The sequence below is a fragment of the Chelon labrosus genome, assembly GCF_963514085.1.
Source record: "Chelon labrosus genome assembly, chromosome: 12".
Lineage (NCBI taxonomy): Eukaryota > Metazoa > Chordata > Actinopteri > Mugiliformes > Mugilidae > Chelon > Chelon labrosus.
This window is the reverse complement of record NC_140345.1, coordinates 12,106,953-12,133,467: the sequence shown is the minus strand read 5'-3', so window position 1 is coordinate 12,133,467 and position 26,515 is coordinate 12,106,953. Positions and strand designations below refer to the sequence as shown.

At 43.2% G+C, this 26,515-nt stretch overlaps 1 protein-coding gene across 2 annotated transcripts; it reads right to left on the bottom strand.

Moving 5' to 3' along the window:
- Nucleotides 1–780: 780 nt before the first annotated feature.
- On the bottom strand, nt 781–25,154 carry nkd2b (NKD inhibitor of WNT signaling pathway 2b). 2 transcript variants are annotated; one of them, XM_084556189.1, is made up of 10 exons: nt 24,883–25,154; nt 24,744–24,770; nt 24,558–24,649; nt 5,124–5,184; nt 4,626–4,753; nt 3,241–3,336; nt 2,960–3,101; nt 2,653–2,710; nt 2,321–2,448; nt 781–2,139 (listed from the first exon to the last, which is right to left on the bottom strand). In XM_084556189.1, the coding sequence occupies exons 1-10, from the start codon at nt 24,905–24,907 to the stop codon at nt 1,511–1,513; spliced, it is 1,386 nt and encodes a 461-aa protein (XP_084412315.1). In that variant the 5' UTR covers nt 24,908–25,154; the 3' UTR covers nt 781–1,510. The 2 variants fall into 2 exon arrangements, with proteins under 2 accessions (XP_084412315.1, XP_084412316.1); XM_084556190.1 differs by having other exon boundaries at nt 2,321–2,445.
- Between the last annotated feature and the right edge of the window lie 1,361 nt (nt 25,155–26,515).

Sequence of the window (26,515 nt, the reverse complement as noted above, 5' to 3'; positions counted from 1 at the left end):
TAAAGGTCCAATAAATCAGCTGGTCCATGCCACTATTACATCTTTGACTAAACATTGCCACCTAGAGGCCGACTGAGATATATCAAAAACACAAAAACGCATTAGGGAGCAGCTTTAAGCGACCAGAATCATAGTAGAATAATTGCTTTGTTACAGTTTGTATAGAAGAAAATATGTGCCATTAAAGCACAATATCCACTGAAATGACAACCCACACGGGAGGCGCATTCGGGCCAAATCTTGCAGCACTGGCAAGTGCTGTGTGGGCTGGAAGTGTGCCAAATGTCATTGTCTGGTGCATGCTGGTTAGTACACCTCTGTTTAATTAAATTACTCTACAAACCAAGTTGCAGCGTTACTACAGCAGCTGCAGATGATCTAACACTTTATTTACTGTGTCACAGGTGATAATTTAGAGAATTTTGTGGGCTGACTCACACGTGTGGTGGTTATATAAAGAGTGATTTTGTAATGATTTACACAATACTATCACATAATACCAGGCTAATTACTATTGACTGCTTGATTAAATTACTTATCAGTCAGTGGTTTTGACTTTCCCTCATTCCCATTTAGTTAAACCCAAGCTGCACCATTAGCTTCTTAGAATCTGTAGTCTGTATCGCTGAATATACCAACAGAATAATTATCATTTAATGTTTAAGTCTGAACAAATGGTGTCATCGTTGTTTTCTTTCATTCCACGCAATAGTAACGGACACATGGTCATCATCAAGTTCGTCATGAGGAAAAAATAAACCATCCTTGCAATGATATAAATGAACTATATAACGTTTATTAAAATATATAAAAGACAAAATACATATATGCATAATTATATCCATGATGACATATGCATATAGAGTATAATAATTATACAATAAAATGTGTTAACATATATAGATTTGTTTTTTTTTTATACATATAGCAAGATATTTTTGCATTAAAACTGGCAGTGGTGATTTCATACTTTTTTCCCCCAAAATAGGAAACCCCTCACTTCACAGGAGGCCTCAAAGAGAAAGAAGCCTCCGTGAAAAGCTTGAGAGCAGCAGCACCTTTACACCTGAGATCCATGTTTTGGAAAGGTCTCGCACAGAACCACATTCTGACATATAGCTTCCAGGGACTTTAGTCAACAGCTTCAGAAGAGAAAGGGTGTTTCATCATCAAAAGTCATCTGATCTGATTCTCTCTTGTATGTGTACCCTCAGTGAAATGTGTGTAACGAGTGCAGCCATCCCTGCGGAAAATCTACAAACACACTGAACCTGTGCCACACAACTTTTGTTATTACACAAGAGCATCCTTCTGGTCCAATATCGTCTGGGATCACGTTTCCTCAGTACATCTAATCTCAGGATATGACAGTATAGCTTGCAGGAGGAAAGAGAAAAGATCCTGCACAGAGAGCGAGACACTCCTGTGGGATGACGTTAAGTCCTTCAGACTGGTGTGGTTGGTGGTTTTTTGGTCCTGTACAGTTTCAGTCACTGCACACTGAAGGTGGTCATGTCTGATGGTAATGATGGTAATGGTGGTGGTGGTGGTGTTCGTGGTGATGGTGGTGCTCGTGGCGCTGGACCATAGGAACCACAAACCCTGGGCTCCCGGGAGGTCCAGACGCTTGCTCTCTCTCCAGGCTTGGCAGTACAGAGGGCACCGGGGGTTGCTGCTGGGGGTGGGACTGGGGGTGGGACTGGGGGTGGGACTGGGGGTTTTTGGATGGGGACAGGGCCTCTCGGGTTTTGGCCCTCAGGCGTTTACTGTGACTGTACTGCAAAGGATGCTGGTGGTGGCTGGAAGATTGGGCTTGGTGTGGCAAGTGGTACACATCCTGGCCTCCATGGCCTGCAGCGCTGCCACTATGCAGCACTGTTTGAAGAGGAGGGTGGTAGCCGTGACATTTAGTGGATTTGCCACCTCCGCCGCCCCCGTTATTCCCTCCGCCCCCCCTGTAGGTTCCTTTAGGGGACTTGACAAAGTGTGTACCCTTGCTTCGAGACTCTGTGGGGTTGTAGCTGTCGCTGATGACCTGCGAGCGGCGCTGGTGAACAACTTGGGGTTCTGGTTCGTGGGAGCGTGAGCGGCTCTGGCTTTGTGAGCTCCGACCGTGAGCCTCCTGAGGGGGTGTGGTTCCTGAGGAGAAGGACAGACACAGTTTTTATGATTACAAATTAACATACATAAAATGGCTCCTGTTTGCATATCACAGTTTGCAGCTTGCTGTAATAATATAATAAAAAACTAGTTGGATCTAGTGGATATAGCAAGTTTGCAAATATAAGCAGTTTGTGAAAGAGAACACAAATACATTTACCTTCAAATCTGGAGGTGTAGTTCTCTATACCAGCCAGGTCCAGGTAGTGATTCCTCCTCTCTGTGTTCTCATCCACACAGTAATGTTGACCCTCAGTGGCTGGGGGCTCATTGCTGTGCCCTTTGCTGCTAGAAGTAGTAAAATGAGAATTGTGAGAAAAGTGTGCACATTTGCAATCAAGAGTACAGTCAGTAATTTAATTAAACACTCCTGCAACGCAGCATTTTGCATTTATTTATGACCAGACATTTGGTCTTAAATTCTAAATTCAATTGTTTCCTCAACTGCATAGAGGAAGGCTTTTAAGCGTAGAGTCCATGGCAGGTACTGACCTGATGTAGGAGGATAGCCGCTTGTCAGCCGAGCGACCTTCTTCCTGGTGACAGCGCTCTGAGGAGGCAAAGACTAAGAGTTCAGGCAAGGTAAAAGTGTTCAGCAACATTCCTAACTAGGCTCTGTAAGGATAGGAACAAATTTAAACACCTGAAAACATAAATATAAAAACACCACCGTACCGACGACACTTCTGTGTAAGCAAAACCGTCACAGAAACGACTGGTTGCTTAACACCAAAGATGCAGCTAAGAAACAGCATACTGTGATAATAAATAATGTCTCAGCCGTTTTTGTTTGATTTACCTGCTCCTGTTTCTCTTCTGTGGCACCGGGGCTCCGGCGTGACGGTCAGCTTGACACGCAGAGTCTTGCTTTTGTTGTGGCAGGAGTGATTCACAGAGGCGTCCACCACGTCGTAGATGGTGTGCATCAAACTCGACATGTCCTGCGGCGGCAAATAAAATACAGTTCATAGACCCACCTTTGACAAAATAACATAGACAAACTATGAATATTAAGAAGACATGTGACATCTATGGGTACAGACAGAGCACAATAAGGAAAGGAAAGGCTAACATGCATACCTCTTTAGTAACTTTCCCACTGTTGTCGAAGTCGTAAAGAGTGAAGATCCACTCCTGACGGTTGTCGTCCTCTACAGAAACGTCACACTCCAGGTCCTGAGGATACAAAATGTATATTTAGGCCTATTTAATACACATAAACAATTATTCTTTTTCCTTTCTATTTGCATGTTTTTGCTAATCATGAGCACAGTGATGGTATGATGATGAAATGAAATGCAGCAGAATTTATGACAGCAGGGGGCAGCAGAGTACAGCTGATCTATGTGATTCATTTATGATTTTCAAAAGACATCAGCAACAGAGGTCCACGTTCAAATTAATCGATATAATCTGAAAGTACATTCAAGAGTGCATTTAACCACACAAATGTAAAGGGAGTGTAGAAAATCTACAGAGAAAATCCAGTCTATTGTCTTTACGTCGTGTGTAAAGGGGGTCAGGTCGGTGAGTGCTTCCACTTTGACTTTCTTCCTTCTTCCATGAAAAATGACTGTAACCACCATTCTGAGTTACATTTTCTTTGGCAGTAACTTAAGATTCACATGTATCTAGTAACACGGCCATAATTGGAAGAATAAACATCTGGAATATATACAGCTGCTGCAGGCACGGTGGAGAGCTGACACTATACAAAAGCGAGAGTGGAGACCCCAGGGAGAAAGCGAGCCCTTTATGGCTCCATAACATGTCCTGAGCTCACATAACCAGCAGTGATCACCAAAGGGCACATCTAAGCAGCTCTTAAAAGCACGCTAAGTCTAAACATTACAATCTATTTATTCTGCTTATTGGTCCCTAAATTGAATCAGGACATGGTCTGGAGCGGTGTCAAGATACAGACAGATGTTTTGTGCACAGGGTGAAGGCATGCAGGGGCAGCTTGCATAGAGGTTACCCGCCACCATCCATTTACTTTCATACCCACTGCATGTTTAAATAAACCTTCACTCACTGAAACACAAAACAGTTTGTCTTGGCACGTGGCTTGGCAGCAACCTTTTCTCACCCAAAAAGAAGTCCTTTCACATGAAGCGGCACACGCCCTCTGACACTTTAAGGTGTTGTCTTCAGTTGCATTTGGTTAGTTTGAAAACACCATAACCAACTCTTCAAACAATCACAGAGCTAACTCAGACTCCTCATGCTCCCGTTAAAACTTATAGTCTTAAGCCAGGTATGCCAAAGTAAATTGTAGTACTGGATAAATATGTAAATTTCTCACAAAACAAGGTCTAAACTGAAATTTAAGCCTGCACCTTATTTCTATAAGCTGTGCCCCTCTGCTACTCCCCTGTTGCACGCGGCTCATATGACAAACCCCTGTCCTGCAGTGTACAGGAAGCACTCGCAACATAACTGAATCCGGTCATATTTCTACGTACATCCAGGCTGATGCGTTTCTTCCCTGAAGCTTTGTTGGCGTCTCTCTGCGCCTCCTTCTCTCCGTCCTCCGAGTGCATGTACTGCAGGTAGCTTTCACAGCCCTCGGCCTTCTCCGGAGGAAGAATCACTGTCAAAACAAGAGGACACATTTAAGCGAGACACAAAACGCTGATTTGTGAAACATGACAGCCCATTTAATGCAAAGAAGGCTGCACACAACACAAAACATGACTTTTAATTGTTCAAACTGTAATTGCTTAGCGTTTAAACGAGCGTGTGATCCACAAGCACTGTGGCTATTTTGTTTTGTCCCTCTTTGTCGTCCGTCTACAGCCTGACAACATTTCACTGCATTGCATTTTCTGCACAGGATTCACACTCTCGCCTCGCAGTATTTGTGAATCAGTCAGGACAAACCTTCATCTTGTTTTCATGATCGCCTGTTGCACTGTTTTTTGCACCGTAAAATACTGAACCAAAATTATATCTCCACCTACCCTCTAGGGGACAGTGTTGATCTGTGAATTGTCCTTCCTTGAGCTCACCATTTGGAAACTCCTGGGATGGGGAAAGAAAAGAGAGAGAGAGAGAGAGAGAGAGGCGGGTGGGAGTCAGAGATGTAAGTGAATCTACAGTTCAGACCACAGACACAGAGAAAACAAACAGTTCCAGCTAAAGCATTTCCTACTCCGATGAGCGGGAGAGGACTGGAGGCTCCGGCGTGGCCAAGCACTTTGAACATCTGCACGCTTATTGTGTTTCACTGTCTGGGACAGAGCAAGCGTGGCCACAGCCAAGCTTTTCAAGATTCCTCCAAGCCCTTCAAACGCATCCCTCACATCCATAAAAGAAAAAAAAAACACACACACACATACACACACACACACAAAAAAACAGTGATGCACTTCATCATCTCAGCTCTCTCTCTCAGCCAACCTGTTTATTCTCATCCTGCTGGACATGAGACCCCAGAAGAAGTGTTTGATGGAAGTTTAGGAAAAAGTTTTGTTGTATCGCTTACTTACAACTCTGACAGGTTTGGTTTATGTGAAACAAATCTTGCTATGGGACCTCGGCAACATTTATTTTGAATGGGGAATAATTGCCAGATGGAAATTTCCATGCAGATAGGATGGGACTGATTAAATACACAATTCCATGGCCATAAAACAAAACCGAGACAAAGGGGTAGAAAGGAAAAAGCTCCGCTGTCATGTGCGAATAATCTATACCCTTCATAAAACAGAACCACAATGTATTCATAACCATCCCACACATGTGCTAACGCAGAGGCACACAGAGGCGAAGGCAACAGGGCCTCCGTGTGCACACACACACGCGCACACACACACACACACACACAGCCTTTCTTTAATTACAACTGGATTGTGGAAACAATGAAAATTAAGTGCAGCACAGGCCCTAAACCGCAAGTATTTAAACAACAAATGATTCATCTTATTTACGTCATTCTCAGTCCTCTAAGCTGCTCAACACACACTTTGAAATAAAATCTCAACAGATTGATTCAAGGAGGCCCACTGAAACGAGGCAAATAAAAAACAGATAGATGCTAGAAAACAAAAGAACTCCATGTACCTTGAGCAGAGCTGGGGCTCAAGCGGGAGCCCGAACATCTGCATGCGTTTAGGTGAACGAGCCCCCCCCACCTTTTCCCCTTCCCCTGTTTCTCAGAGTAATCACAGCACCAGGGCCTGTGGTTCTATTTAACAATCTCAAAGCCAGTGATTATTCCTCACTTCAGAGGATGATACCTCCAGCCTGTAATCTGGTCCTGACCTTCACCGTTGAAGGGTGAGTGGGGGGGGGGGGGGGGCCCATTGAGTTTCAGGGTCAAGGCTTGGACAGCCCTTGCAAATTGGCCACCGGAGACATTGAGAGAAAACAGCTAAAGAATGGGAGTCGAGCCTAGGGGTGAGGAGGGGAGGCACAAAGGAGAGGGCCAGGAGGAAGAAAGAGGAGGAGGAAAGGGGGCGCAAAGGGGAAAAGGAGGGAAGGAAAGATAAGAGGAACAAAGTTGGGAGAAGAGAGAGGCAGATAAGAGTAGAGGCAGAGGAGGATGCGCTTTGTGAGATATGGCCTATCTGCTTCTAACTCCAGTCTCTGGAGCTCAGTGGGAGACACGGAGGTGGGTTTTTAGAGGCTCTGGAAGACTTCTGGGAGAGGTGGAGACAACTGGTACCGCTCCCAGGGCCCCAAACAAGCAGCAGTCTTTAATCATCAAATACACACGCTAGAAATGGAAAGAGCGCGTGTGCATCCAGACATACACACACAAAAAAAAACACACAGTTTCCATCTTTTGTGGTTTCTGTAGCCAAGTTGTTGTTTCCTTTCTGCACTGGATGCTTTTATCTCCCGTCTTTGTACTGCAGTCCCTTAATGAAGGGCAGTATGTAGGAAGAGGGAGTTCACACACAGACACTGTTCTGCAGCTTAGAGGAACATCAAAGACAACCATTGATTCTTCTCGTCCTCGCTCCCACGCGGGCGCAGCGCAAGGTGTGAACACCTCTAAATGAAAGACGCGATTCAGCATTAACTGTAATGAAACGAATCAATCAACCAACAGCCAAAAGTGAATCTTGAGTCTAATTAAAATTCAGATATCAGGAGACGTCTTGCTGGGCGCACAGTGAGGGGACCAACAGGGCTTGTGTTGAACACATGGCTCCCCCCCCTCCCCACCTCCGTGCTCATTACATCCATCGAGGAAGCTAATGAGAGAGCAGGCTGGGTCTGACCGCAGTCTGCAGTTTAGCGTCTAAACACATGGCATCTCCATCCATATCGCCCACGGTGTCGGGCTCAAATCTGCCCACCACATGTGTAATTAACTGCTTTCTGGCATCTAGCAGCTCTCATTCTTTCACTATCAGATCACACGTTGCTCTGTAGGCTGCGTAAATCTGTTAGCATTTTGGAGCAAAGTGTTCCTTCTTTTTCTTTTTTTTCAACAGTGGCGTACACCTGAAATCCCTCACATGCACGTCTTCTGCATTGTGTCATATTAGGTACGGGGAAAGATGTGTGAAGAACCGCATGTGTGCGGTAGACTCTTCCACAAAACTGACAGGAAAATGATAAGGTATTACATCTCCACTGTCCTAAAAAAATGCACTGGAAATATGCACTGACAGTGTTCCATGCAAACAGGTTCTGTCTCCCAGACGCCTTGACATAAGAGACAGAGAGTGTGTGATGTTTGTTCCTGTTTAATGCAGCAGTTCTGCCAAGCTTCCCTAAAGCCTCAGCCTACTGCCAGACTTTTATGTGGGATAGGGTAACCAGGGGAAGCTTTCATAGCTCCCTACCAGGTGACATCAGACATCCCCCAACAGTCTCTCTCTCTCTCTCTCTCTCTCTCTCTCTCTCTCTGCCTGCCTACCACCCATCCTCCCACTGGAAAACACTGCACATCTTTGTTCTCTCATCACTCCCTCTAGCACACCTCCTAAATACAAGAGCACACGCTTCTTTTAGTCCATTCTTCAAACCGTATGATGCACAACTGATTTGGGAAAGCGCATCTTCAAATACAGGGGGAGGCTTACGCAAAGATTGTTAACAGCTCCTTTGGCCTCGAGGTGTGAAAAATATGGCGACCTGTTCAGATCCCTAGATGCATGTCCAAGTGCAAACATATGCTGGAAAAATGCAAAAATTAGATCACGTCTGCTTCCTCGTGCAATTTTAGGAATTTTATGTTCTTATTAAGACGTGATTAGCATAAAAGTAATTTACAGTAAAGTGCAGTAGGTGTTGCTATTTGACCGCTTAAATGTTTGATGAGGTGCCTGCCTTTTGTTCCATGCAGTTCCTTATCCAAACCAGGCCAACAATCTCAGTCATTTCCTTAATTCGATGCAGAGAGCGCGGCGAACAGTGGGAGTTCTCCAGGACGTACACAGTTTCTAGAAACACAAAGTCACCTGGAACCGACACTTAAGAGGGCGCCACAGGAAAGCCTTGAAGACCACCAGCCAACCAGCATTCCTGCTCTCGCTGACCATTAATTGGAGATGATTGTGGGGTTCCCCAATAGCGAAAACGAGGACTCAGAAGTATCAATATAAGGAAAAGGAACACCGGTTCGTAAACAAACTGCATGCTCTTACGCATACCGGAGAATGAAACTGGAGAGGGAGAGGGGCCATTGAGAAATAAAAGCCCTCCATTCCAGAAGAAACCAACCTGGCCTTGACTCAAAACCAGATGTGAGCGGTTACACTGAGGGGAGGCAGAGCAAAAGAGAGGGAGATGAGGGGTGAAAGAGAGGGGGGGAAGGGGCTGTATCTAAAATATGGGGAGCTAAAGAGTGGAGGTCAGTTGCACAACTTCTGTCTCTTGTCTGGCAAGAGAGTAAAAGAACAATATGTTGCTCTCTTGATGGTTGAACAGAGAACCATTTCTCATTTTGGTTTATCAGACTAAGATTAGTGGAGGAGCAATATTAAAAGAAGCAGCACTGCGTATACTTTATTGCTCAATTCAAGTTAGTTAGTCTAATATTGTTCATGACGACAACAATATAAACACACGATTTAATGATTCAGTTTATAACCATGCACTTCATCATAAATAAGTCAAGAACAGCCATCTTCTTTACAGTATCAATTACAAAACAACTAAAACTTGCCTTTGTCTATCAATGTAAGTATTTGATCAACGTATCAAAGTGCCCTGGCATGTCTGTCTATGATTGGAAACGAGATCAGAGCAGAATGCCATCCTGTCATCTGGACTGGCCCCATGTGGCTGAGATGGCCCAGATATGGATGGCCTTTTCAGGGTAGCAGGACTCTCTCTGAGGTCAAACAGGAGGAAAAACCTCTCCCTTGGCAGGACATGAATCACTGGGGCGAAGCCTCTTCGGTCCTAGTATAACAACAGCTGTGGTGAGAGATGAGCATGCTTGCCTGTCTATGTAAGCGCAGCATGTAAACCTCTGAAAGTCACCCGCTCCCCTTCAATCAGGAGAGATCTCCTAAACTCTACAAGCCCCTCTTCTACCCTCCCCACCCTATTGCTGATCTTTCTCTCACTTTGATTATGACCTGCTGGCATAAACAAAGATTGGCATCACTGGCTGACCATCCTGCATCTGTCACCAGTGCTGTAATCACTGTGCCTTCATTAAAGCAGGCTTTGATGGGCGTCTGATGTAATGCAGTGCCCTCCTCTCAGCTGTCACATAGCAGCTACTGTAAGGACTTGGAGACCATGTGTTTCATACCAGTGACTGCATCAAACTAATCCACGATAGGCAAATGTATTAAATTATATACATCATAACACCGTGCATGAAATTACTTAAAGGAGAAAAAAACAAAGTGGAGGTCATGGTTCAACATTTCCAAAACACAAAAAGATTGAGTCATAAAATCTAGTGCCACACACATTATGACTGCACTAGAGAGACCATGTTGCTTTAATTCATTGGTAACAGAGCTTTGGTATTGCATTACACCACTACTGCATGGCGTTGTAACGCAATAGTCTCTGCATAGACTTTTATATGACCACTGCCATGTGTTATATGCACTGAAACATTTAATGATCCACTCGTACAAAAGTTTAGTAAAATGGGTTCTTTTAACGGTCGGAAGTAATGGCATCTTCTGGGATTTTAATGGGTGAAAGAGCTGAATGTTCTGCTTTAATTCAAGTCTTTAGAGGTTTAGGTTTCAAAGCGGTCAAGTCCATGCATCAAGTGTGGGCTGTTTACCAGCTCGAAGAAGCATTCCTCTAAACGCGAAGGAACGTGAGCCAGGTTGTGTTTCCAGACATTCGTGGTTAGAACAGTATATCGACTTGTGGAGTCATCTTAAAAACTAAAGAACAATTACGACAGTGTGATTTTATAAAGATTTTCTGTCAGCGCCTTGAATACAAACATCAAACCTCAGAGCAAGATGTATAATAATCTAAACGCCCTATTGCAAGGAACAGTAGATGGGTACAGCATAAAGAACTAAAACTACCTTCAACCACCTAGTAAACTCAAATACACCAGGGCGGTAGTTAACAAGACGGTTTATTACCCATTAATCGCTTAACTTTTTCTTGAACAGAATTTTTATGTTGATTTTTGCCCAACCAGCAGTCATTAACTCAGTAGTTCCAACAATAAAGATGACAGAATAGCACAGTTTGAGAAGCTGCTACCAGTAAGTTTAAAAATAACCTAATCAAACAATTGATTAATGTGCTCCAAAACGTACTACACTGCGGCACCAGACGTCAAGAAAACACAAAAACTAGACAGAAGACACACACCACCACATATTTCGGGCACGCACACACACCCTGACAAACAAGACAGACGCGAGAGCACAAGTCGACGGCATATCAAAGCCAGTGTGGGACTCAAACAGGATGTTCCTCTGTTTCTGGCCTCCATGTGAAATTCTGTAAGCTCCCGCGCAGGCCCCTGGCTCTTAAGCCTGGCCAATGGGGAGCGCGCCCAGGCCGATAAAGCTGAGGGGATTTGTTCCACATTCCACAGGCCCTTTAAACAACACAGAGGATCTCAGAATGCCAGGTTGTGGGTGAGGCGGCTGGGACGCCAATCCCCTTATGGTCCAAAGGTAAGTACTGAGCAGTATTTGAAACTGGCCAGCAGCGGTGATCTAACGTAACCAAGGGTTTGGCATAAATCAGCTCTTTGAATGGTCATCTCCTAGTTACAGTCAACAAGCCTTTGTAAGCGTCTCTCTGCCTTGTCTGCTTCTGCTGCTGGCAAAAATTATTTCAACACAATCACTCTCCCTTGTGAAGGTGCGTTTTGTGTACTGTAGTCAGTGTCAGGTTTCCAGCTGTCAGTCTAGCATTGAGATGTCAGTTGTAATTGCTCTCACCTGTGAGATAACCACCAACACCACTGTTTTCGCTGCTCATTTTGCTAAGCTGCGAGAGATTTGAGTCACAGCTTTGAAAGCCGGGCCTGGCAACTCATAGGGGCGAGGTGCTGCGGTCGGAGGCTGTTGGAGCTACAGGCGCACAGTGCTCCTGTGGGTGACTGAGAAATGTAAACAAACCATGTTGGGGAAGGACAGCTGCACACCAGTGTGCAGGAGCGGCGACACTGCCCGGACTTTACATGTAGCATGGCACATAACCTGTTTTGTCTGATGTGCTCCCTCAACCTTATCAGACGAGCTCAAGTACCTCTTCATCACCAACTGTCATGTCCCAAATACAGTATGTTCCCACAGGGAGATGGTGAACTATGATGAAAAAAGATAAACATTTTGTAATACAGTTTAGTTAACAATTTCAGTGTAATTAGATAACTGTTTTATCACAGTTTATATGTGTAGTTAGGTAGCTATTTAGACAGATTTAGTTGATTAATTAACATTTTAAAAAGTCAGTGTATTATTTCAAGCATTTCAGCAGTTTATCTATGTGTGTATTTGGCTAGCTGTTGCAACACTTAATTTTGTTTAAGCTAAACATTTTAACTGTTTAACTCCTTATAGTTAAACTATTTAAGATATTTTCCATTTCCTGTTTTTGCATATAGTTGTCCCAACGATTTTCTCCAGTATGTCAGTTTTACATCAATGGTTCATCCAACACCACTAGGACACTACTTTGACTACGTATTGCTCACTTTTGCTAGCTATTTAAATAGTGTCTCCACTTATTTATTTAACTCTTTCATCAGTTTACTCATTACTTAGGTCAAATATGTCAAGATAACGTATATTTTCATTCTGTTAGCTAAGCATTTCAACTGTTTACCATTGTAGTACAAATACTTTGATAGCTGTTGATCTTTACGATTAGCTAACTAGGCTTGTTTCAGCAGTTAACTGTAACTGTCAACTAATACCTTTAGCATTTTATCATAGCATTTAGCTAATCATTTCAACTATTTATCAATACAATTGGGGAACATAATTCAGTTCTCCTATTTGTTGTGTGTTAGCCTTCTTTGTACACTTGCTAAACATTTTAGCCTCAATTGCAACGATTGGTGAATACAGGCTGTCAGTGTGTGTTCTTGTCCAGCAATCTTTCTGAGGTCCAGATTTAGTTTTACACCATCGGAGTGAGGACATTTGTGCAAAGTGAAGACATTTTGGCAGGTCCTCACTCATTTACATAGTTGTTTGAGGGTTTTAGGGTGAAGGTTAAAATTAGGTTAGGATTAGGAGTAAGGTTAGGCACTAAGTTGAGAAGGTTAGGGTTAAGGTAATAGGCGGTTCTATGGCGACAGTGCAGAGCATACGCTGACCCTGTGCAGACAGAACTGTACTGTCTGAACTCCGTAACTGATGTGCACCTCTCCAGTACTCTAACTACGCGCCGCGGCGATGCAGACCACAAGAGTTGTAATTGGTCTTCTTGTTTGCAGCGTGTTTCTGTTTCCAGCTGCTTCTCCATTTCTGCAATTTTCGAATTGATTGTTTTGGATCAATACAGACGGAACACATCAAGGAAAGGTTAACACAGAAGGCTCAGAAATACAAACATATGTACAACTCATCTTCTGCAAAATTTCGGCGAAAGTGTCAGTCGCCATTGTTGGAAGTGAAGCAGGAAGTAGAAAGAAAAATTAACCCAACTGGCAAAAAAGACACAGCACAGACTAGCGTTTGGGTGGCGTTTTTACGGGCAAGCCCGACTAAGGAGCACACAGGTATTATAGAGCTCGCTCTGGCATAGGCTCTGTGCGTAAGTTACGGTGCCTATGTCCCGCACTACTCTAAGGGCCTAGGGAATGCATTGCGTCAATTAATGTCCTCACAAAGATAGCCCTACAAACATGTGTGTGCGTATGTATGTATTTTTTGGGCTGCTCACTTAAATTTGAGGCCCTCCTACTGTTAAAGGTTTGTGGGAAGGTGGATGAGCTGCCTGCTGGTTTCCTGAACATGTCTTCCAGCAGGATGAGAACAGGTTCAGGGTCAAAACCACTGCTCTACAGTCCACTAGTTACTGCTCCCTATGGCTGACTTACTCAGAGAAGTACAGATGCGTACGAGTAGCCACAAAAAAAGAGCTTATGCTGCCGTGACCAATCAGCCAGTAATGTAGCATGAACTCTGAACACATTCATCTGGCGAGCATATTGGGCAAACAGAGATCAGCGGCTGTTGTTACTGTACTATGGCTTCACAGAAACCTCAGGGGGGTTCAGGCTCGCCAGTCAGAGACAGATAAATACAGAGTTCAGCGTAGTAGGATGCAACCCATAAGGCAAGCAGGCAGTCAGAACCACTAATATATCATCTGCTGTAGCCTAACTATATTTTGTGACACTTGCCAAACCTCAGGTCCCAGGAGACGCCACTTGTTTGCATAATTGGTACTGTTCCTCCTTACTATGAAATATTTAAGGCTTGAGGCGATCCCGTCTTGGATAAAAATGCCTTAGCTTTGCGGACTATGGCACAGATTTTGACACTAAATATCTTAAATTTGACATATTGAGAAAAACAGCTGCTGTCTATTCAAAGTAGCTGCAGCCCTTTTATCTCTTAGCTGCTGTGTAACTCTCCCTGATTGTCCAGTACCGCTGTCTCCTCCAGCCAGCAGAGATTGCCAGTCTCAAAGACCACGAGAATTCTTGACACTGCAAGAACAGGCTTAATTCTAAGCTGTGAAGTTCCTCACAGGCCTGGAACTGGACAGGGGGTCAACCCAGGGTCAACACCGAGTGTTTTCCTGAGGATTCCTAAAAATACACTCCCGCTGGGCACAGGAAGCAGAGGCGACTCCACGATCTTCAGGCGATGTGAAGGAAGCTGGGATATGTAAAATGGACCATTGCCAGCAGGCCACTGGCTGTAGTTCTCTGGCATATGAGATGCAACTTCCCATGAAAAAAAAAAAAAGAGGCAAAGTTGCAAGCTAAGGAGGAACAGATGAAATGTGGAAGAAAGGAATAAGCACACGGGCCAATTACTGATGCACCAAAATCATGCAGCCCATTCAGATTTCTGTTGAATTATTCTCAAAGAAAATTATCAGTTAAAAGAAAAAGTAAAGAGGATATGTGGAATTACTTTTGAAATCACAGCAACAAGACAAGAATTTTAAATCCTCCTGCTACAGAAAAACATCAAGTAGAGGTTTTGAGGCCACAGTCAGTGAGAGTGTAACATCTGTACTTCTTCCTTTTGGACTGAGGCTGCCATGTGTGCACTTTAGTGACCTGACAGACCAGCTATGTATCTGAAACACTGTTCCCCAGTGTGAAATTCTGAAACGTAATTCATCCATGGCACAAGCAGAGATCAAAAGGCTATGGTGCAGAGGGCAGCTCAGCTCGGCTCCACCTCCATTTACAGCTCAGCGTTTGCAGCGGGGCGCACAGAGAGCTGCTGCTTTCACGGCCGTAATTATGGAAACCATGTCTATGGGGCTATGAAAGAGTCTGCATTTAAGCATGGGCAGCATTAGCTTAGTATTCGTTTCTGTGTACATTCTTATCTTATCGCGGCATAAAGCTACAAGCCTGATGGAGTCTCGCTCTCTATCACAGAGCAAGTCTACAGGCAGTCCACTTGAAGCACTAAGTGGGACACTCAATGTCTGATAAAAGTTCTTGAAAGAGGATTTATGCTTCAAAAGGCAGAAGGTGCCAAAGTGAAATAACACCTCGAAAAGCTACGAGATAATCAGGTGCTACCAGGATATAGCAGTTCTCAAAGACGGGCATGTGACAGTGGGGGTAAAAGTTCAGATATTCTGACACACTGGCATTTTTGAAGTGATAGGATCTGTCAGGCCCATATCAACACAAAGAAGTAGGCGCTGGTTATAAGGAAAGAGCAGGCTGAGGGACTACACATGGGAATTTTGCTGTATTCATTTATCTTCTAGAAAATATGTCTTGGTTTCCACGTACTATAGGTGTAATTTATTCAGCATTTTCTTCTTCTGTTAACACATTCTGGTATGCTGTAAGATTTTCTGTAAGACTACAAGTTCTAAAAGTCACTGAGCAGTAATATAATGAAATGAAATCAAAGATTCAGCTGAGTGAGTTTTCTTTGTGATGTACCTCCTATGAGCAGATGGTGTCTCTGAAGGGCTTTCAGTGAGGGGGGCAGGCATCTCAAGGAGAGCTGCTGTTTATTTGAAAGGAGCCTTTAGGTAAACATGTTACATGGCACACAGGGCCAGGTCAGCTTTTGAAGTGGACGGGCTCAGGAAAGAAATGGGTGGGGGAAGAAAAGTAGGCTGCCTTCAGAGGAAATGAGAACAGAGGCCTCTTTCAGCCGTGTTTCATCCTCTCCCTCCTTTTCTGTCACATAAAGCAAGAGCACAAAGGGTGTTTCGGTATTTAACCAAGGCAAATTGTGAGCTTCATCTGAACACATAAGTCGAATCATTTTGTAATCATCTCACGCAAATCAAATCCCCCTTTGAAAAAGTACCACCCGTGACAAAAATAACCACTTCCTTTTAATGGAGACCCATAGAGGGTTTTGATGACGGGAACAGGTTTGTGTAACAAAAGCAAGTTTTCAGCCATTCCCCACCGGAGAGGAATGTGCTGTGCAGAAGGAGGGCCAGGCCTGTGCTGTCTGCGGAGCCTCGATCCAAGCTTTGAAGCTGCTAGTGTGTTTCAACAGCTAACCATTTTCAGATGGGGCTGTGGCGTTTTATGAGCTGAGTAATAGCGATACCTACACATGTGCAGGCTTGGGGTCCCAAAGAGGGGAAGGCTCAGCTCCGAGTAGAGAGGAAGACTCCTCGGGGGTCTGGGTTAGGCTGTGTTTGATAAATCCCATGCTATGCTAGTCTGTATATGAAAATGGAAGACGGGAAAATGGATATTGTGGAAAATCTGTTCATGAGCGTACACGGGTTTTCTTTAATTCCATCTTGTTCAAGGTTACCTTGAATATCAAAACAAACATGAATACATAAACCCTCATGGCAATACTCACACTGTGAGTACAATGCTTGATCTACATGTACAAAAAATACTTTGAAAAGAAAGTGAGACTTTTCTTCAAACGACAAAGCATCACAACAATGTGTAACAATGCAAGCCTTCCGCCAGGCTTTTTCTTAGCATACAGGAAGCCAGGGTTTGTGGTTTGTGTGGTGTTCCACTTTCCAGCCTCCTAGCAGGGCGTCAGGTTCATGAATGTGGAGCAGGGATGAAGTTTTGAAGCATTCACGGGTGACCCTGAAGCCTTTTTTATACAGGAACAACAAAGACAGTGAAGGTGAAAAGGCCCAAAAGGAGGTGTACATTACGTCACAACATAAAAAGTACCAAAGGCACAAGTGAATCTACAATTTCTATGTTCTGCCCTTACATATTTCTTTTTTTTTTCTCTCATATGAACAAAAGCAGAGGTATTCCTAAGATTTATAGCTATCAGCGTATTGATCCTGTACACTGCTTCCCCTATGTTTGTGAAGTAGACTCCGTGTAGGTGTGCATCTGACCTATATGGAGATAATCTCAAGTTTCCACTGGCTGAATTCAGTGGATAACTTATATCCAAAAGAGGAATGTCCAAATACAGAAAACCTCAGACTCCCTTTTGGCCTAAGACAAAAAAATTATACATCGATTCGCGTGCTTCCTGAGCTTATCATGAGCACTACACTCACTGAATATGTAAATAAAACTATGTAATCGATTAACAATGGATATAATGACAGCATATAATAACACCACGAAAAACCATAACTGAAAAAATATAATATTCCCCTGGCTGCTCTAAGGCTTGCGAAATGAAGTCCACTTGGAAAAGAACAGGGGTTTATGTGGAAACATACCTTACACACTAAAATGTAATAACCTTTGAGTCTCCCGGTGTTTTACTTGGCTGGGAGAGCACTAGATCAAACACAGACTTGGATCCAGCAGCCTTTGCCAAAAATGTCAGCGCTAAGCACTGGACTCCAGCTTCAGGTATTTTCTTTCCCCTGGCAGTGAGCGAGAGTAAAGACACGGACCGGCGTTAACCCTCGAAGGGGCCGCCCCAAACAACCACCAGCACGCTGGCCGTGCAGAGGAAGTGAGGTCTCCCTGCTGTCATCGGTGACCACGCACGTCTAGGTCATGTAGTGTCATAAAAATCTGGGATGGGCTCTGGCCAGGAAGTTGAGATACTCACATATGATTGCACGCTTGATGACAAGCTGTTATCTGTTCCTGTAAAGCTCCACTAGTCTCTCTGAAGTACGCACACTGATATCTCATAAATATCATGAAAAGCAGTGACAAGAAGTAAGTGACTTCAAAGCGGTGACGATGGGGCTGAGATATCTCTAAAGGCAACAGAGCTTCATTCCATATGTCTGCAGACAAGCGCGGGCGATAATGAAGGAACTGGCTGTCATTTCCCTTGTCTAAATACATATTTTATTCCCCTTTGAGCTGCAAGAGAGATTTTAATTATCGTGTACGCCGTCAGATATAACCAAGGGTATCACTGTGTGTTGATGCTGTTGTGGCATGAGAGCAGTTTGCAGAATGTCATCAAACAATAAGAGCCTGTCAACAGGTAATTTATTTTCTACATGAAAGCTGATCTATTTTTATACTCAAGGCATTCAGTATGACACTTACATACTAATGTTAATGCTTCAGCGTACATACACGTAAATATTAAACTACTTCCAGGAGAAGGTTTGTTTAGCTTATTACCAAGACTGGAAACAGTAGGATGAACTGTAGCTGGCCTGGCTGATCAAATGTCATATGTCTTTATTATAACAATGCAGAGGGCTGCATTGGTGGATGTGCATTGCTTCAGATATTGGTGAGACATGAAATTCAATACAGGAACTCCAGTGTTATAGTAATTGATTCAAAGGCTCTGACATGAAATTTAACTACGTTGGCGATGACTATTTCATCTTTTGCAGACTGGTCAGATGCCGCTATTCAACCAGACCAAACCTGCATGTTTTGCCAGACAACTGGCTCCCCGGCTGTGCCACCAAATGGGATTAACTCAAATTACAATCTGCCTTTTTTTTTTTTTTTTAACTCAGGGCTACTGTCAGTCTAAACGTAGCCTAAGGGCTGTGTCTCACAAGCTGATGTTCGGCCATCAACCCATCTCACCGTTGCATCATTGAATCATTGAATCTGCAGAAGAGCCCTTCACTGAGAGGGATCACTGTGATTGGCTGTTCATCTTGGCGAACCGGTGCAAAGGCAGCGTCATTGAAGCAACAAGACCAAGCAAACGACATAATAAAGAAGGCTTACACAGAGGGCTGTTCTCTTTTTTCTTCTTTCAAATAAGAAACGTTCCAAAAAATAGTTATTTTCACAACAACACGATATTGTAGATCAGTCTGATTCAGCTATGTCTGACAATTCACATATACGCCAATCAGCCACAACATTAAAACCACTGACAGGAGAAATAAATAACATTGACCATCTTGTGACAAATGTACCACCCACCTAGACCAGACCAGGCACCCCCACCCCATAGCAATGACACGCCATGCTGGCAGCAGCCATCCCCAGCAGGATGCAGCCTGACACAGACACACACATAAAAATGGCATAGGAACAACTCAAAAAACATGAAAAACAGCACAAGGTGTTGACCTGGCCTCCAGATTCACTAGATCCCGAACTGATGGACCCAAAGGCCCCCGCTAACAGCATCCTGTTGCCAGACACCACAGGACACCCTCAGAAGACCCATGTCTATTCTCTGATGAGTCACTACTGTTTTGGAGGCACAAGGGAGACCTACACAATATTAGAAAGGTGATCATAATGTTATGGCAGACCGATGCATGCAGTCCTACCACTTCCCCTTTTTGAATCATGAATACTACTGCCACCTCCTGATAGGAATGAGTTATTTCTTCTCACGCAGGTGCAGAACATACGGAGCAGTTGGCTGTTGGCTATAGCCGGCTGCGTGTTCAGTTGCAAATTTTAACCCGGACACAGGTGACACGAGGCGACGCCACAGTCGGTCTTCATCCCCACATATTCGTTAACGTCAGTCTGGTGTGTCTTTGCCTTAGATGTGTGCCATTGAGTTGATTTTGTCAACGATGTACAGAATCAGGCTAGCTGTTCGCAGTCTTTATGCTATCTATGCTAAATAGGCTACTTACTGTGAAGACTCAAGAGTGCTACTGATCTTCTGAATTAACTCTTGGCAAGGATGTGATTAGCATATTTAGCATATTTGACAAGATCTCTAAGTCACAACTGCTTATCTGTGTAGTAAAATGCACTTCTAAAGAAACTAAAAATCAAAAGGCTTAGAGGGTCAGCAGGGACCCAGATTTGCCCTTACGTCCCCCAATGGGTAATATTTCCCTGGTTTGTGCTGGAGGCTTGTGAACCAATGTGTGGTGGTTCTTTGATTCCCTTCACTGGCTAAAGAGAGCTTTTTATGAGAACTGGCCACAAGGGACTTAGGGTGCAAGACAGCAAACTGCTTCAAAGTACTTCAGACAGTATAAATATCCTCAGGAAAATAAACATTTAATCTGCTAGCAGTGTTCTAATGTCTTTCTCCATTAGGCACAGGCCACACGAACCACTCTACGCCTCTCGCTTACTCATTCACTCACAAATATACAAACTGAGAGTGAGAGAGGGACTCGACTTCTGACTCAGATCTGAAGCCATGTGGTGGATACACACATTCGAATGTGTAAGCATGGTGAAAACAAGTATCTGTCACTCCTGACGGGTGTCAAAGCCCACCACGTGAAGACGTTTACGCTGACAGACCTGAATGTTTGTTCTAACCAAATGGCAACCAGCAAAAAAAAAAAAAAAAAAACAAGGACACAGCTTGATTTACACGTTTAAGAGTAGTTACAGGTTAATATAGAAGGTATGGTGACATGAGATCAATAGTCAGCTTCTGTCTCCCTAAACAAAGCAGTGGACACGGAGGATGAGGCTCCCCATTACTCCCCTTCCCCCACTACCTTTAAAACACTCAAATATCTCCCTTAAGAAAAAAAAAAACACCCTTAACCCCTATTCCTCCTCCTCTTTTCCTCTTCCCCGCCACAGCCCCTCTCCCTGCTCCAGGATTTTGCTGTACAAACCAGGAACAGATGTCTGCTGGGGCCGTGCTGAAAGACCCCGCTGTTCTGGATGCCAGCCACATGCTTTTCATTCAGAGATGAAGGCTCACAGCTCGCCTTCTTGTGAAGCCAATTTTTCTTTTTTTGAAAAGGGTGGAAAAAAACAAACTCTCCAAATGCCTTCAAGTCCCTTCAAATGCAGTACACACTGTATATGAGCCCACCTTTTTGTGTCCTCTCCACCCTGTATTGTTTCCCAGTAGTGCTTCGCCTAGGATGTTATTTTTGTTATTTACCGCCTTAGATGAGCAAAAGGTAAAACGTCACAAGATGTTGCTGACAGAAATATTTCCTGAAAGGCATCTTTAGGTACTTATGAGCTGCAGGACAGCGTTTAGTACACTCATACAACCCAAAACTTAAAATAAAACTAGCAGTTTTAAACTTGCAGAAGTTAAAAAGTAAAACGTCATTTAGGGCCATAGTCCTAAAATTACACAGATATCCCAGCCTCAGATCCAAATCAAATACTGCTAACTCAAAATTAGAGTGACGACTAGAAGATATACCCAAATGTCCAGTGGCAAAACTGTCCAAACAAAACATCCATTTAGAGCAGGATCACCAAATGGGGATTTTATATAAGAGGAAAATCTTATTCACAGATTCCAAATGAATGTTTTAAAAAAACATTAGCTTACAATTAGTTTAGTGAGCTGCTTGGGAACTATGCTCTTAAATCCAATTTATTATTGAGCGGCGAGTGCTATGTAACTTTCTGTAAGTCAAAATAAATTTGCGTCTTGGAGCTTTTGGCACATCATAACATCTGAGCTTCACGTGTGATATTATGTACCTTTCAGAGAGGAATAATAAAGTTCTTTGTTGTGGGTTTTAAAATGTTGACACGCTCCCTCTTCACAGGCCGAGTCTGTGAGGAAGTTGCGAGACAAAAGACGGTGCTGAAAGGCGGAATTAGCCTGTCAATATTTGGTCATTCAAGCGTGTGCGTTTGAAGCTTCAGACTAAAGCACAGCAGTTGGGTGTGTTAAGGGTCTCGACTGTTGACGTGTCCGTGTTTCCAGAGGTGAAACACAGTGAACCTTCACAGAGCTCTAATAAGTGCAGAGTTAGGAGTCATTTTATTCAATAACTACAGACTAGGGTATGTTTTTTTTGTGGTGGGGTGGAACTTTGATCTCACCTGTAATGTTTCAAAATTACACCAGGTGCATGAACAGGTAGAACTTGTCTAGAACACCTGCAGAAGAAGTGTCAAAATCTTGATGACTGTAGCCAGGATGAGCGAAGTCATCCTGCTGATTCACGCTCTCTTTGTCCTCTAATGCCAGACTTTAAGGAGACTTTAGAATTACAGAGTGGCAGAAACATTACAGCTGAATTCTTGGATCACGGTCTGCGGTAAAATCAATATTTAAACAGGACTTAAAACCCTTTCATCTTTTGTTACTTCTTGCTTAAGCACAGCAAAGCATTCGGCATTTCTTGGATCAAAATGACTGATGAGATTCAGGAGTTTACACAGGCTTATGTCGGGCACACGCATGTTTTTTTTTTTTTTCTGGAAGCACACTATCCTTTAGCCCATCCCCCAGGAGAAGGCTGGGGGATAGAGGAGTGAGGGTTGGGAGCCTCCACTGATATCAGAGCCCTTTTATAACTCCCAGTTCTGCGCTTTGAAGTCACAGCCAGACAACTCAGGAATCCTACTCCCCCATTTGACAATGAGGACAGGGGTGGGGGGTGGTCAGGGCTAAACCGTGTGTTTGGCCAATCTTCTCCAGTATGAAATCATATTAACTGTCCCTGCAGCTCATCAACCAAGACCAAGCGGTGAAGCTTCTGTCTGCAGAAGACCATATGCTAACACTCTGATAATGTGCCTGAAATTAATCTAAAAAGGTTCCTTTAAATCATTACTGCTATTTTCTGTTTGACTTGGACCTATTTAATCATGCAGGCATCCAGGAAGCCATAATCCAATAATTATATCTGGAAATGTGACAAGTTAATATGATCCAGGCGATGATTCAATTAATGTGAGATCAAACAGGGAAACTGCGTTACCGTCTCATATCAGCTACACTGTAAATGATACCTGTGTCTAAAGTCTATGTTATTTTTTTTTTTTTTTTGACGGGAAGCTATACGGCATAAAAAAAGATCCCCGGGGACATCATCTATCTTTACATTAAAGGAGGTATAGGCTCATTTCAAACGGCATGAACAGAGCTGTCACTGCATATCAGCAGGCAGTTGCACACAGCCCTGCAACACAATGGAGTACTCTTATGCAAGACATAATTGTGGTATCGATTTCATTCCTGACACTGGTTTATTTAGCCGTTGCAGCGAGCCAATATTTGCACTGTGAGTTATTGATTTGCCTATGCTGAACAGTTTTACAATTAATTGGTTTTTCTACGAAGTGCACGAAAATACTGAAAGACTTGAGTGAGCGCCTCAAATTTGTCAAAAACCACAAAAAATACTCTTAGGAACGGAAAGAAGACGACATCAAACCACCGTCATGTATATTATAAAGCCTGCATCATATTAGTGACAAAGAATATTCTCTGACACAGTAAAATATTATTTAGAAGACTTTACCACAAAGACAAACCAAGATCCATCCTGTATATGCAAGAACACATGTGACTGCACTTTGTTCAGTCCAGCTCTTCCCAATCACTTAAAAGAAGGCATGAGAAGCAAAGGCCTTGGTGAGTTAAATTCTGATAGTCAGCCAGTTTTGGTCCGCAGACGAGCCTCTAATGTAACCAACTAATGACACAAAATAAATCAAGGGCATGACTTTGATAGAAGCGAGGGCGGAACCCTGCGACTAATAAGCGCCAAGCTTGTGCCTTTGGTGGTTTTCCTTCAGGGGAGTGTGAACTCAGACTCCTCTGAAGCAGAGTAAAGTTCTCTTTTAATTTGCCATGAGTGGGCGGTTTATGGCCCTGATATAATCCATAACTCTTCGACTATTACAATCGCCTACCTCACAGATTGTCAGTACCTCTGTGTGAACTTCTTGCAGTGTCTGTCTGAGAGCTCAAGACTCCCGCACCCCTCAAAACGACATGCTAATTGAAGTGATGTAATGTTATGCCACAGCGGGCTGCCCACTGGGAGCCGCACTAGAATGGGAGGCATTCAGGAAAAAGACACAGCCCTGAGTCACGATGCCAGCAGCCACAAGAGCAAACTTTATATCCCTCAGTCTGAGAAACGGCTACCTTTCCATCCAGCTTGCGTCTTTATGTGTGTGCGTGAGCGGCTCTGCCAAGCCGCTTCACACACAAGGCTCATGGCTGTCATAACCCATCCAACGGTACTGGCAGGGGAATAACCACCGCAGTGTTGTGCCGGAGCCAGACACGACAGAAAGAACAACAAGCTACAACTCTGCAAAGACATCAGCGTGTCTTCACACATGCCCGCGAATACGGTTTGCTTCCACTTAAGAAGTTCTCAGATCATCTTTCAAGAAAGGGGGAATGTAACAACTTCATCCAGACAACTCTGAAGTGCTTGACAGACTCATCCCATCAGGAAACGCAAAAACAGACACCTGGCACACTTTTTTTTTTTCTTCCAGTAACGAATTTTGTTAATGCAAAACTGCCAGTCAAATATGCATGACATAATGTAGAATAATAGGAGTGATATGAGCAGAAGATAATGAAACAATCCTCTACAGCAACACAGATTAATTTGTCTCTTTTTTTAAAATGTTACTATTGGAAACATTTTGTAGTTTTGAGTTAAAACTTGTTTTCACATATCCCACTAGGTATAAAAGAAAATATTTAATTTTTCCATCTAACCAGTGTCAGAATGAGATAAGACTTCTGTTGCTTAGTATTTATTACCTGCATGCTCTTCAGCTTGTGATCCGTCGCGCTGTACCTCTCACATTCCTCCATCCCTCTCCTCAGGAAGGCGTTCACAACAAAACTGTCTCCTGGGACATGAAGAACATACAGGGATCATCTCGGGCCTATGGTTTATTATTAGACCATCACCATTCATGAACCTTCATAGTGATTTATCCTCACCTTCGGGGTTTTCTCTGCGCTTGCACGCTTTTAGATCATGAGCCACGGGGGTGTGAATGAAACAAACAGTCGTTAGTTTTATTATCATGATAATGATAAGAAGAAATTATTAATTGCATCCATCTGAGACATTTCTTACCATGTTTTGACTGAAGTTTGCCCATTCTTAAGTCCCTTCTTCCGTGGATCAGCAAAGGTAGACTCCGAAACCCGACAAGGATAAAACAGCCACTCGCTCTACATGGTCACATTGTGTTTGTTCAGCGAGAAGAAAAGTCCAACTTCATCCAAAGGCGGGTAATGGAATCGCGCGTTCATTGAAGCATCAGTTGTCGATGAGGTGATGCGAGAAAAATGAGTAAAATGATCTGTGAGGGAGACGGGGCGCAGCCGCTGTCCGCCTTTGGGCTTCACTTCTGTTCAACTGATGAGTAAACGCTTGAACACGGCAGAAGACCGAAGAGCGAGGGTCAAGGTAGAGGAAGACTGCGAGGCACTTCCGGTGAAACGTTTTAAAAGAATAAAAGCCGCATCTGCTGAGAGGTAAAATCAGCTCAGTATGTAGCAAACAATTAGGAGGCAGAGATGTATAATATTTATGGAGTAATAAACCACCTAGTGTTTTTGAATTAAATAGCTTATACAAGACACATTCATTAGCTTTATGGCTTTTTGCCCGCTCTTCCATATGGATTATCTTTCACTTTTACTTCAATCTGTTATTCACCATCATTAATTCACTTATCTTCCATAAAGCAGCAACAGCTTTAAGCAAATACTTACCTACGCCAAGTATTATCTTTAGTCTTTAGTCAATAGTCTTTAATTTCTAAAGAAATAACGGACATATGATTAATTTTAGTGAGATGACCCACTGTGTGCAAACATGTGATTGTGTGCACATCAAAAGTGCACAATTCACATTTCAACTTCTGGTTAGATTTACAACTTAAGTCTGTAACCAATGCAGTTTTGTATTGACAAAGTAATAGATGATAACATTTAGGCAATGTGTATTTTGTTTTGAACTAATGTAAAGGTCATATAAAGTACTTGTGCCTATGTTTGTGTTTGTTTTTCTTCAATTTTAAAACAAAAAAAAATCTACCAAATTAACAATTATTTTGAAAAACTCCCACCCATTTCTTCCGGTTGTAGGTTGTGTGTGGCTTGCCGCACTGAACAATGGTTTGGCAGCCCATGTGTATTTGAAATCAAAACCGCGGCCTCTGTTGGGGTAACATTCCGCACAGGTCCATTCATGGATTATAAAGTACATTTACGTGACGATTGTGTGGCTTATTTTATTATTTTGACTGTCACATTAGTCTGGAGGCCCATTTGAATCACTCTCAACCAAATAAGTTCAAACAACAAACAATGAATTTCAAAAGAATTAAATCCATCATCATCTATCATCATATCAAACCGAAATCCAGTGTGAAACCTGGACTGCTTCCAAGTTTTCACATTTCTGATGTGTTGAGATAAACTTAATGAAAGAATTATTATTATTATTAAATTAACGATGCTCTGTGTGTAGTGTGGGCACACAGATTCCACTTCTGATTTCCAGTATTTGTTTTTGGTGTACAGCGCAGATGCCAAAGATAAACCATTGTTTACTGAAGAGAACCAGGAAGAACACGTCGTACGTCAACCAACCAGAGATCAAAAGCTCTTCAGGCAGGTTTACAGCCTGTTTCCTTTGGCAGGGCGTTAAAATGGGACCCGGTTGCAGAGCACATGCCAGATGTCATGAATATATATTT

Bases quoted from the DNA above. Each gene is read 5' to 3' on its own strand.
- nkd2b (XM_084556189.1), bottom strand. From the start codon at position 24,907: ATGGGCAAACTTCAGTCAAAACATG. The intron at 3,102-3,240 runs GTATGCATGTTA...TTGCCGCCGCAG, and splicing joins GTGGGAAAGTTACTAAAGAG to GACATGTCGAGTTTGATGCA. The intron at 2,449-2,652 runs GTCAGTACCTGC...TACTACTTCTAG, and splicing joins CGGCTATCCTCCTACATCAG to CAGCAAAGGGCACAGCAATG.